Source organism: Stegostoma tigrinum, chromosome 21, assembly GCF_030684315.1.
Source record: "Stegostoma tigrinum isolate sSteTig4 chromosome 21, sSteTig4.hap1, whole genome shotgun sequence".
Taxonomy (NCBI): Eukaryota; Metazoa; Chordata; class Chondrichthyes; order Orectolobiformes; family Stegostomatidae; genus Stegostoma; species Stegostoma tigrinum.
This window is the reverse complement of record NC_081374.1, coordinates 13,464,352-13,478,080: the sequence shown is the minus strand read 5'-3', so window position 1 is coordinate 13,478,080 and position 13,729 is coordinate 13,464,352. Positions and strand designations below refer to the sequence as shown.

Here is a 13,729-nt window from a genome sequence, read left to right as displayed (position 1 = left end):
TTGTAATGACCCTTCCCCCAGTTATAAACCTTGCCCTCCTACATGTACCTATCCTTTTCCACGGCTATTGTAAAAGTAACAGCGTCATGATCACTACAGCAAAAATACTCTCCTACCAACACTTGGTCTGGTTCATTGCCAAGCACCAAATCCAAAGTGGCCTCTCCTTCTGTTGGTCTATCTGCATACTGTGTCAGGAATCCTTTCTGAATGCACTGGTCAAAATCTGCTCCATCTAAACTATTATAACTAAAATGTTTCCAATCCATTGGAAAGTTGAAGTCACCCATGTCTACAACCCTGTGACTTATGCATTTTCCAGTATCTGTCTCACAATCTGCTCCTCTACTTCTCTGCAACTGTTAGGGGGTCTGTAAAAAAAACCCCAACAAAATGACTGCTCCTTTCTTGTTCCTGACCTCAACCCGAACTGACTCTGTAGAGATATCATTCTCGAACTGCCTTTCAATAGCTGCTATACTAGCCCTGAATAGCAGTGCCAATCCCCTACCTCTTTTACCACCCTCCCTATTTCTTTTAAAGCATCTAAATCCCAGAACTTCTAACAACCATTCCTCTCCCTGAGTTACCCAAGTTTCTGTAATGGCCACTACATCATAGTTCCAGTACCAACCCATGCTCTAAGCTCATCCGCTTTATTTCTGATACTTCTAGCATTGAAGGATACACACCTCAAACCATCCCCATGTCCACAATTACGCTCCATCGACAGCATTTCTTTATAAACAACATCACTCCCTGTTGTGTCTGTTGGAAGGCTGAATAACTCATCCTCTGAATTACAAATCCGGTTCCACACTCCCTGCCAATTAGTTTAAACCATCCCGTATAGCTCAAGCAAACCTCCCTCCCAGATTATTTGCGCCCTTCCAGTTCAGGTGCAACCCATCCTCACTCCACAGGTCCCACCTTCTCCAGAATATGCTCCAATTATCCACATAATGGAAGCCCTCCCACCTACACCAGCCCTGTAGCCACATGTTTAGCTGCACTCTCTCCCTATTTCATAACTTGTTTTCACATTGCACTGGAAACATGTCCAAACAGATTGGCTAAATTATTTATAAGACAAGGATACAAGACAGCGCAATCGCACTTCGCTACTTGGTGGAACATTCTGCTGTATTGTCAAGTGCTTTATTAAATAGCAGGCTTGATGGGCTGAATGGCCTACTCCAGCTTCTAGTTCTTATGAAACACTTCATGGCACCAGAAATCTTCATTGTAAAAAATGTCTAGATTTAGCTTCCAAAGTTCAAAAGTTTGAATTTTTTTAAGAAAAGTAAACATGCATCGATTGCTCCCAGGCTTACATATGGACAGTGTATTTTATTACAATCCAACTTGACAGAAGAATCTGAGCAGTTTTTTTTCCTATTCCGTAGCTGCTCAACAGCCAGGCTCAAAGCCCTTCTCATTCAGTTCTTCCCAATAATTGGATGGCTTCCGAAGTACAACATTAAGAAGAGTTTAATTTTTGATATCATATCAGGTATCAGTGCTGGGACTATCCAGGTCCCTCAAGGTAAGAAACATTCTTCTTTAGACTGAACTCTGGCAACATTTTCATGCCTATGGGATGACACAGCAAAAAATGAAAAACATAGCTGAATACTTCAATTCAGTAACAACAAACTCGCAGCACCTTGTACATATTATTGAGCCGTCACAGCTTTCCTTATCAATAAATAATGGTAGTCCCTTGTAGATCTTATCTTAGGATGCCATTGAATTCCACATTTGAGTTCTTCAAATCCTTGTAGCTGCATTGGAACATAGAAACATCAGCAAGACATTTGACACTTTTGAGACTGTTCTACCATTTATTCACCAATCTATATCCTACCTCCACTTGTCTAAACTCCACACCCCTTAGTTTTCTTCACCAGCTGAAATCTTTTGATCTCAGATTTAATTAAGTTGTTATTTAAGCTGTTCTTAGTGAGAGAGACTGCCACATCCTCCTTCATGTGAAGAAGAGGTCCCTTATATCTCTCCTGTGTGGTCTACTTTTGCTTTGAGGTTATATCCCTTGTCCTTAAACAGTGGAAAACATTTCTCTGCATCTAACATGTGAATTTATTTCAACACCTTAAAAGCATCAATCAAGTCATCCCTTAATTATTTGTATGTATTCCAGAGAATGCGAATCTAACTCATGTAATCTCTCTCCATTACCAAAACCTTAGAGTTAAACATTTTAACCTAAACATGGTAGCATTCTATTGAAGCTGCACTGATCTGCTTCCAACACTTTTATTGCAGTTCTAAACTGTGGTGGCTAGGACTGGACGCAGTAGTCTAGTGGTGAATTAAACAGGCTTCCACCAAAACATTCTTCTATTTATATTCTAGACTCCCAGTTAAAAAGGCTGAAAATTTCATTACCCTTTTTTGATTATTTTATTTTACCTGACCACAACATTTTGGTGATCTGTGTAGACAGACCAAGATATTGCTTTGTATCTACCTTAGCCTATAGCTTTTCATCATTGAGAAAATACTTTGATCTACACTTTATTTTCTTCAATATAAATGATGCACGAAGGGGACGTGCCATGATTGATTCAGATGAGGATTAGAGAGTTTGTTGCTCTCCCCTGGATTATGGATGGTTGGAAAGGCTTCGAGGACAGTCTTCCTGCCCAGCCGCCATTTGAGGCCTTTAACTCAGCCGTTAAGGACCACTTAGGGTCATCTTCTGTTATTCTACTGATGACAGATGGGGGATTCACTGTGTGGGGAAACCAGAAAGTGGTTGGGCTTCCTTGCAACCATTCAATAGCACGAAGTGACTGATCAGGAGAAGGGGGAGCCTTCAGAGAGTGATTATCCCTACCATTTAGTCTGATTCCCTTCTCACTCCTATCCTGCATCCTCCTGAAAACTTCCATCCCACCCTCACTTACCTTTCTCCTGAATTCAACAATGATCCCTGATGAAAACCCTTGTACACAAATGGTAGCAGCCATTATTTCCAATGGAGAGCACCTACCTGGCCAGCAGCTCTCAGGGGTGAAATCTCAACTCTAGTTGTTTTGGAGGTGCAGGAGGATGTTGGGGGAATATCCTGGATTGAAATATCCCCTGCAGACTCGGGAGCCTCAGTAGTAGAGTTCCCGTTGTCAATTAGTGACTTCCATTAGTATTCCCAGCAGCCTGGTCAATTGATTGCCATCAGACTTGTTACTAGGCACTGGACCCCTCCGGCACCTTGCTAAATGCTACTCCATACTACTAATTATTGTGTAATTAGAAAAGTTCCACAATGCCCGAGTCAATAATCAATACTGTGAATACATGAGAGGCACTTGTAGTCACTTGCTTTCAACTTTTGTATAGCCATTGTCCCTCAAACTCAACCAGGTCCATAATGTGTCTTCAGTTCTTTGTGCTTTCATTTTATCTTTTTCTCTAATGTGGAACTTTATTTCATGCCTTCTGAAAGGCCAAATAAACAATATCTCTAGATATTCACCTGTCTACAATAAAGGACTTAATTAGATTTGTTTGACATGACCTGATTTTTGCAAATCCAGTTTGGCTCTTTCTCATCAGCTCAAATTACTTTAAGCACTCAGTAACTCCATCCTTAATTATAACTTTCAATAACTTCCCCATGACAGATGCTAGATTGACAGGTCTATAATTTCCTGATTTCTCTCTTCTATCTATTTTAAATGATGGAATTACATTTATATTTGTCCAATGTAAAGTGTCAATCCCTGAACGGAGGAAACTTTGGAAGATTAAACCCAGAAGATTTGCAATTTCTTCACTGCTCCCTTTGAACCTGAGGCTGAGACACTCGGATATTACAGATTTAGTGTCACCATTTGTTCTAACACTGTTTTGATCTATTTACTGCATTTTGAAGTTTCACCAGGATAAGCATTCAATAGAAGATTCTTTTCTTCAATTATTCTGATGGCTTCCATATACTGAAGTAAAACCATGAGAGTTTTACAGAGCAAGAGGTAGCCATTTTGGCGAAATTGCCTGAGCCCCTGATCTGAAAGTGCTATCTAAGTTTGGATATGGGTTCCAACTCATATTTCCATTCGAATTCACCACAGACATTCTACTAATTTTTCCCCTTGTTTACCTATTCACTGCAAAGAATTCCTGTTGCCAGTGACATATATAAACTGGTTTATCCTGTATTAACATTGTTTGCTTAAATGTATTGATAAGAATCTTACGTTCCCATAGGTCTTCATGTGGTCTGACCAGTGGACTGAATTCATTGTAAAACTAGTTTATATGCAATTTAATTCAACTATTTCCAAAGCAATTCAAACTTAAGTAATTGAACGGCAAAAAACCATACATTGTGTGCATTTGAGATATGATAAGGTGCTGCATAAACTATATAAATGAAAGAATTATTATAAGCTATCTTTTTTGACTACACAGTAACCATAGACTTCCATTATGATTATTGCAAACTTTCCAACATTCTTAAGTGAACCTGGAGATCCAAGTAAAACAGTTTGTAGAAGGAAACAATTTAAACATGAGGAGGAGGCTTGTCCATGGCAAGCAGCATATTAACCTGGGTTTGCAAACGTTGTGATGTAACTTGAAATTTTGCAAAGTCATCCAACAGCACAAATCGTTCATTGATTACACAGGAAGAGAGATTACAACATAACGGAATTGCTGTAAAATTAATTCCTTTGTGTGTCTTCGGTCCTCTAATTATAGAGAACTTTTATTTGCAAACTAAAAAAAACTTTACGTACAAGAACAGTTACTAAAGCAGGTCCGATCTACAGATTTTTTTGGCTTACAGAGAAGAAAACAAACGCAGGGATTTAGCTCAGAGATAATGGGAACTGCAGATGCTGGAGAATCCAAGATAACAAAGTGTGAAGCTGGATGTACGCAGCAGGCCAAGCAGCATCTCAGGAGCACAAAACGTTTTGGGCCAAGACCCTCCATCAGAGAGTGACATGGGGAGAGGGTTCTGGAATAATTAGGGAGAGAGGGGGAGGCGGACCGAAGATGGAGAGAAAAGAAGATAGGTGGAGAGGAGAGTATAGGTGGGGAGGTAGGGAGGGGATAGGTCAGTACAGGGAAGACGGGCAGGTCAAGGAGGTGGGATGAGGTTAGTAGGTAGGAAATGGAGGTGCAGCTTGAGATGGGAGGCAGGGATGGGTGAGAGGAAGAACAGGTTAGGGAGGCAGAGACAGGCTGGGCTGGTTTTGGGATGCAGTGGGGGGAGGGGACAAGCTGGGCTGGTTGTGTGATGCAGTGGGGGGAAGGGATGAACTGGGCTGGTTTTGGGATGCAGTGGGGGAAGGGGAGATTTTGAAGCTGGTGAAGTCCACATTGATACCATTGGGCTGCAGGGTTCCCAAGCAGAATATGAGTTGCTGTTCCTGCAACCTTCGGGTGGCATCGTTGTGGCACTGCAGGAGGCCCATGATGGACATGTCGTCTGAGGAATGGGAGGGGGAGTTAAAATGGTTCGCGACTGGGAGGTGCAGTTGTTTATTGCGAACTGAGCGGAGGTGTTCTGCAAAGCGGTCCCCAAGCCTCCACTTGGTTTCCCCAATGTAGAGGAAGCCACACTGGGTACAATGGATACAGTATACCACATTGGCAGATGTGCAGGTGAACATCTGCTTAGTATGGAAAGACATCTTGGGGCCTGGGATGGGGATGAGGGAGGAGGTGTGGGGGCAAGTGTAGCACTTCCTGCTGTTGCAGGGGAAGGTGCCGGGGGTAGTGGGGTTGGAGGGGAGTGTGGAGCGAACAAGGGAGTCACGGAGAGAGTGGTTTCTCCGGAATGAGGCATTCCACTCCCACACATCCCAGATGTCCAAGTTTTTCCAGGACTGCAACTTTCCCCCTGCAGTGGTCGAGAACGCCCTTGACCGCGTCTCCTGCATTTCCCGCAACATATCCCTCACACCCCGCCCCCGCCACAACTGCCCCAAGAGGATCCGCCTCATTCTCACACACCACCCCACCAACCTCCGGATACAATGCATCATCCTCCAACACTTCCGCCATCTACAATCTGACCCCACCACTCAAGATATTTTTACATCCCACCCTTGTCTGCCTTCCACAGAGACCACTCTCTCCGTGACTCCCTTGTTCGTTCCACACTCCCCTCCAACCCCACCACACCCGGCACCTTCCGCTGCAACCGCAGGAAATGCTACACTTGCCCCCACACTTCCTCCCTCACCCCTATCCCAGGCCCCAAGGTGACTTTCCATATCAAGCAGATGTTCACTTGCACATCTGCCAATGTGGTATACTGTATCCATTGTACCCGGTGTGGCTTCCTCTACATTGGGGAAACCAAGCGGACGCTTGGGGACCGCTTTACAGAACACCTCCGCTCGGTTCGCAATGAATAACTGCACCTCCCAGTCGCGAACCATTTCAACTCCCCCTCCCATTCTTTAGATGACATGTCCATCATGGGCCTCCTGCAGTGCCACAATGATGCCACCCGAAGGTTGCAGGAACAGCAACTCATATTCCGCTTGGGAACCCTGCAGCTCAATGGTATCTATGTGGACTTCACCAGCTTTAAAATCTCCCCTTCTCCCACCGCATCCCAAAACCAGCCCAGTTCATCCCTTCCCCCCACTGCATCACACAACCAGCCCAGCTCGTCCCCTCCACCCACTGCATCCCAAAACCAGCCCAGCCTGTCTCCGCCTCCCTAACCTGTTCTTCCCCTCACCCGTCCCTTCCTCCCACCTCAAGCCGCACCTCCATTTCCTACCTACTAACCTCATTCCACCTCCTTGACCTGCCCGTCTTCCCTGTACTGACCTATCCCCTCCCTTCCTCCCCACCTATACTCTCCTCTCCACCTATCTTCTTTTCTCTCCATCTTCGGTCCACCTCCCCCTCTCTCCCTATTTATTCCAGAACCCTCACCCCATCTCCCTCTCTGATGGAGGGTCTAGGCCCGAAACGTCAGCTTTTGTGCTCCTGAGGTGCTGCTTGGCCGCTGCGTTCATCCAGCACCACACTTTGTTAACAGGGATTTAGCTTTCTTGATAGTTACAACTTGTCTAAAAGCATTTCTCAATTGTGCTAGGTACTAGGAACTATTAATGTGTATCTAAGGCATTTTGTCAGAAAGACTTTAGTTGGTTGTCTTTCCCCAATTGTAGAGAACTGGATATTAAAAGAGCATGCCCTCTCTTGGTTTTATTTCTAAGATAGCTTGTAAGCGGCAACGTTTCACTGTACTCATATGAGTACATGTAACAATAAACCTAATCCAAATTCATGCAATGTGGGCACCGTGGGAAGACCAGCATTTTCTGCCTATTCCTAATTGACCTTAAACCAAGAGGATGACTTGGTCATTTCAAAGACTAATTATGATCAAGTCAAACGCATTGGTGTGGGTCTGGTCTCATGGTAGGTCAGATGAGATTTCATTCCCTAAAGGGTATTAGTCAACCAGGTATTTACCACAATCAACAATGGTTATATGTTTATTGATACGACTAACTTTATAATCCAAATTTATAGATGGAATTTAAATTGGGCAGTGGGTGAGTGGTGCTGGTGGTGGAGTGAGGGAGGACTTGAATCTGCATTCCAAATTATTTTCAACCTGTGTAACCTAGTCACATTCCCGCTCTGTCATCTCATCATCATATTACGTAGTTTAGAATTGGGGTGAAGATGATGAGAACTTGTCCCATTCATCACTAGGACTTTTGCCCACATTGTCAATGATATCAAAGAAAAAAATGTGTCTTTGTTGCTAACTGCAGTGGTGTATACTCACGATTTAGATGGTAACGTGTTGCTTTCAATTAAGATGTGTTTTCTTTAATAGGAATGGCATTTGCTTTGCTGGCCAGTCTCCCACCAGTCAATGGATTATATTCCTCATTTTTTCCTCTTCTTGTCTACTTCTTCCTTGGAAGCATACATCACATGGTCCCAGGTTTGTCTATCCTTCTGATTTTTTTTAATTCTTAGCATGATATGCCTTGTACTTTTAGAACACTTATTTGTAAGATGATGAAAACCAAAGTGAATATCAATATTTTACTGGAAAGAACCCTTTATGGGACAAAGGCAAAATACTGCTCAATTTGGAAGTAAAAGCAGAATATCCTGGAATTATGCAACCGGCCCGGCTGCGTTTGTGGAGAGATATCCAGAGTTAATGTTCCAGGCCAATGACAATTCCTTAGAATACTTCACAGTATCTGATACTATCTGTAATAACTAAGCTGTTTGTTCTTTTTTAAGTTCTGATCTTATTTCTATTGCCTTCATTTTGACTATGCATGTCATTCTCATCTCATATTATGCTTCGCTCAACAAACCATTAAACAGAAAAAAACAGTGTCCCTCTGTTCATACTATTCTTGAATCAACAAGGAAGGTATGTAATCAGAAGATGAATTACAATGAGCTAGTCAGTGCCAAAATATGAGGTTAAGCTAATGTTTCAGGTGAAACTTTTAGAAGAAAAACAATTCCGTTGAAGTATGACATTAAAGGATGTCCTTTTTCAGGTAGCAGCCGAGCTACTGTGTGTTTCCAGAAATTCTGACGCAATCAGAATGTATTTTACTACAAGTCATGCACCATTCTGACTTGGAACAATGTTACTGGTTCCTCAATATCATTGTACAGTAACCTTGGAATTCCCTCACTAAGAGCACTGGTGTGCAGATCCATACCATTTGGATTACAACAGTTCAAGCACGCTGCTATGACCTTCTCCAGGGCAATTCGGGATCATCAACAAATGTTGGTCTGCCTGATGATGCTTAAAACTCATGAATGAATTTGTTTCCAAAATACATATCTGCTGTTTGTCTTTCTCAGGGAGTGGTCATACCTGTTAACTTTGTCACTTAGCAAAATTCTTCATAAAATTCTTCAAGGCATATCTGAGATGGTGATTAATTTGTGTCAGAAATTGCAAATGGGAATAGGTGTGGAATAGATTTTCATTATGAATATGAACAGTTGACTGTTGACGCATGGTCACAAGACAAGAATACACATCATGTGTAGCAAATTTCTGCAAGAACTACAAGAATGTAAAATGAATGTAGTCCCATCCATGACACATTCATTAACATAAAACAACTTGTACAGCACACTTATTGTAGTCAAATTAAGTCTCTTTTTAAGAATATTTTCCCACCCAATTTGGCACAGTACCACTTCATTAAGACAAGTGACTAAATCTGATCAGGGAATTTTAAGGTCCATCTTAAAGATTTGGACAGAAATAAAGAGGCGGTGCAATTTAGGGTGGTGATTCTAGAGCTCAGCATCTCAGCATCTGAAGACGGGGCAGCCAATAGAGAAGTAATGAAAATCAATGCACAACGGGAGACAGCTGGAGATGCACAGAAATCTCAGAAGGATGTTGGGTTTATAGAGTCTACAGAAATCGATAGTAATCAGTTTGATCTCATGAGCGACAGTAAACAGTTTGATCTCATGAGGTGATATGATCTCTAATACGTTCTGATCCATTGCTCAGCAGGTTGAGTGTAGTTGCTTCAGCATTTTGGGTTTGGTTTGTGAAAAGGCATAGAATTACATTTTAGATCTAAATGTACCATACGTGGCAAAATGACCTTAAGTAGCAGTATGGACAGGATTTAAAGGAAAAAAATGTCGGGTTCTAACGTAAACATGTGGAAACTTAGCCATCAAGCAAGTCCCACATTCATGAGAGAAAAACAGAGAATGCTCCTGAAGAAGAGCCCTATTGGACTCAAAGTGTAATTCTGCATCTCTCAACACAGATTTTGCCAGACCTACTGAACTTTTCCAACATTCTCTGTTTTTATTTCAGATCTCCAGCATCCTTTGTATTTTGCTTCTCTTTGAGCCCAATATTCATGATACTTGGAACATACTTTCCCTCTAATTTTTCCAGCCGCTGGGTCTGAAGTCCATACATAGCAGCAGCTGGAGATCGTACCTTAATGGGTGATCTTCAGCACAGCTGAGTGGTTTACAGGGAGCATTGCCTGGAATATCAGGAGTAAACACTCCCATCCTCTCCTGAGGAATCCAACATTACGGGAGGGGCAAAAATACAGAATTATCAAGTTTTGCTAAGAGAAATAGCATTTGTAATACTCATCTTTGAATCCCTGAGTTATTCCAGACCAATCCAGATGTTGGCCATTCTTGGGCCTATTCGAATTCATGAAATGGGCACAATGGTAACCATTCTTGCAGAGCAGAGGTTTATGATGGGAAAAGCCCAGAGGCTGCTCTTAAATTGCTTGTGGCTATTTTGTCCTTGTCACCCACCTGAAATGACGCTCTTGTATCCAATTTCAGCCTGGATGCCTAATTTCCCAGAGACTGCTCAAAGATTGCCATCAGTATGAAATTGTCTTGGAAGCAGCTTAGAGAAGGTTCAACTAGATTGATTTCAGAGATGAAAGGTTTGTCTCATGAGGACAGATTACGCTGTTCAGGCCTACACTCTCTTGTGTTTAGAAAGATGAGCACAGATCTAGCTGAGGTATGCTAAAGATGCTAAAGGAGATTGACAAAATAGGCGCAGAGTAGATGTTTTCTCTAGATGTAGAGGAATCTGGAATAAGAGGTCGTAGTTTTAGGCCAAGGGGTGGCAGATTTAAAATAGAGATGAGGAGGAGTTACTTTTCTCAAAAGGGGGTAAATCTGTTGAAATCATTACCCCAGAGTGCAATATATGCTGGGACATTGAGCCAATTTAAGGAGGACATAAGCAGATTTTTAACTAATAATGGATTAAGGGGCTATGGGGAAAGGGCAGGAAAGTGGACTTGAGGCCAAGATGAGATCAGCCATGGTGGAGCAGGCTTATGGGGGTGAATTTTCCTCTCCTGCTGCTGATTCTTGTGTTCTTCACTCTAGGTGTATAACAAACAGTGCAAGACACTTGCAACAACTTAAAAATGTTCTTTGCACGAAGTCAGAAAGAATGAAGGTCTGCTGCTGGATCCACAAAACAATTTTTGACTATTGTCAGCCAGCCTTCACCACACACTCCGATCCCATCTGCCTCCCACCTCCAAACCCCTTTCCCGCCAACAACCAACACTTTCAAAAGGCTCCCTCACTCAAGACTTACCTGTGGACCTGAATGCTGGATGAAAATAACTATACCCCAATCGGTGAGCTGCATTGTGATGCCTGAATGATAATAATGAGCAGTGAGGACAAATTGAAGTCCAGCCAAAATCACAGTTTCAGGCTCACTCAAAATTCTGATCCAAACCTGGTGTTTCTGGGCAAACTTTTATTTTGTCATGATTCCTTTCCAGAGTGTTAGCCCAAGTAATTAAAACTTCTAAAAGATGTATATTTTTGTTGTGTATTATATTGATATCAGTGGCTAAGCCGGCAATTTGGGTCACACCTGGTTTGCCTTGAGAAGGTGAAAGTCGGCCACCAACTTGAACTGCTGTAGTCCATGTGGTGTAAATACACCTACCGTGCTGTTAGGAAGAGAGTTCCAGGAACTTTCCCCAGCAACACTGAAGGAATGGTGATATATTTCAAAATCAGGTTGGTGAGTGGCTTGGAGGGGAACTTATGGTGGTGTTTCTATCAGTCTGCTGCCCTTACCATCTTAGGTGGCAGAGATTGAGCTTTGGAAGGGTTTGAATTCATGTTCAAATTGTGTGCTCTTCAAAACACTTCAATGGTTGTGTAACCTCTACACTGAAAGGGAATGCCAGTCAGAGGTAAGTCAATTATACTATAACGCTGATTCTTCAAACAACGCTTGGTTTGAGCACTGATATCTGTCTACGGAGTGTAGGAGCAGTGAATGTATCTTAGTATTCCTTCAGATTAAAGGATTAGACCAGAATGTATAGATTTTACCCAGCATACAGTGACCAGGTGTCATGTTTTACTACCAAAACACTCCCTCTGGAAGATTCTGCTTTCAGTTGTGCTATCATGAGAAGATGGCAAAAGAAAGTAAGAATATTAGTTTAAAGAAAGGAGAACAAAATCAGAAGATAAGTCATCCTGGATCAATCCTGCTCCTTATGCTCAGTACCCAGTGACTGACACAGATTGCTCTGAAAGACAGGATGTCTCTCTTGAGCATAAACTAACATGAAGAATATTGCTGTACTATAAATCATTATAATTGCAAATCCCAGAAGATAGCAAAGTTCCAAGATATGTATGCTGCAAGAGAGGCTGTAGTAGTGGAGATAGACAAAAGAAGAGGTGTTGTGGTTCCACGAGGGCAGATGGGGGTAAGTTATCTTCAAAGACCACCCTCAGAAGGGAATGCTAAAGGACAGCTGGAATAGTCAATTCCCAGCATCTGTACACAAGGACCTGTCATTTGTGCCATATCAGGTTTAATTATCCCACATGGATAGTCAAGTCTGATGATTGTAGCTTCATGTGCCTTTCACCACCCACCACAACACCAACCTCTCATTCTGCTCAATGCGCCAGGCTCCTGTCATTCATCTAGCACCCATCCCTGACATTTGGGCCTTCCCACATCAAATTTAATCAGGATGGACACACGGAGGAACTGTCATCCCATCTGATAAATCGCCCATCAACATTACGTGTACCACGGGGAAGGACGTAAGATTCTATCCCATGACCTTCTGGCCTATGTGGGAAAATCCTAAGCACGGGTCAGGACAATGTAATACATCAAAATATCGTCTCACAGGTTTCTCATGCTAGTCACTCTTCATGTTTTCAACAGGTACCTTTGCTGTGTTGAGCATTATAGTTGGGACCGTGGTTCAAAATGAGGCTCCTCTTGAAAAATTTCAACATTTCAATGAAACTCTGAATGAAACAATCACAGATAATGCCGCTATGAATGCATATCGTATGAGAATTGCGGGAACTGTAACTTGCTTAACAGCTGTAATACAGGTAAACAATTCAGAAATATTACCCGTCAGATGGAAGTCATTAAGGCAAATTAGATTGGAAGCATATTTCAACTCCAAGGAGAACAAACTGTTTAATTCTTCTTTTATTCTATGTTTGTTTTTGTTCACAAAATGGGGCTAAATCAAACAGAAGTAAATTGCTGCAGATGCTGGAAATTTGAAATGAACACACAGAATGCCGGAGAAACTCAGCAGGTCTGGCAGTATCCATGGAGGGAGAAAGAGAGCTAACATTTCAAGTCTATATGACTCTTCTTCAGAACCCTGATGAATAGTCAAACTGAAGTCTAAATATTAACTCTGTTTCTCTGCCCATAAAGTAATGGAACAAAATCACTTCAGAGGAAATAATATAAAGCTCAGTTGCTCAGACAACTCCTGTGGAGTGAAAAGTAGACTTACTGGGCTGGTTTAATGGTGGATGTTGGAATCCTGTTGTGCCGGTCATCATCCCAATTATGTCTGAGACTCCCTCTTCCCTCTTCTCCACAGTTCCTACACTATACCACCTGCAGGATCTTGCCAGAGGTAGCCAAGATACAGGCTGTTCCAGGAAATTGGGAATGCATAGGCGGGAGGAACAATTGTTTAGTAGCGGCCAGCAGGCCAACCAAGAAAGTGAGCATCATCAATGAGGCTGAAGGACCATTTTGGTGGTACCCTTTGTTCAAGTTAAGCCTGGACACAGCTGTAGGCCCATCAGTAGGAAGGAATGTCATGAATGAATGCCTTATGGCTACATTTGTGGTCTATTGCAGCTTGTAGTAAGTGGGGAGCTGGGGGCTGTAGTGAAT

The 13,729-nt window shown here is 42.4% G+C and overlaps 1 protein-coding gene across 2 annotated transcripts in view; it reads left to right on the top strand.

Moving 5' to 3' along the window:
* Positions 1–13,729, top strand: part of LOC125462665 (solute carrier family 26 member 9-like) — a 118,682-nt gene that overhangs the window by 39,792 nt on the left and 65,161 nt on the right. For both annotated transcript variants that reach the window (XM_059653356.1, XM_059653355.1), the window contains 3 exons: positions 1,407–1,546; positions 7,850–7,960; positions 12,740–12,915. In XM_059653356.1, coding sequence (XP_059509339.1) covers positions 1,407–1,546; positions 7,850–7,960; positions 12,740–12,915 — 427 coding nt within the window. The remainder of the gene's footprint in view (positions 1–1,406; positions 1,547–7,849; positions 7,961–12,739; positions 12,916–13,729) is intronic.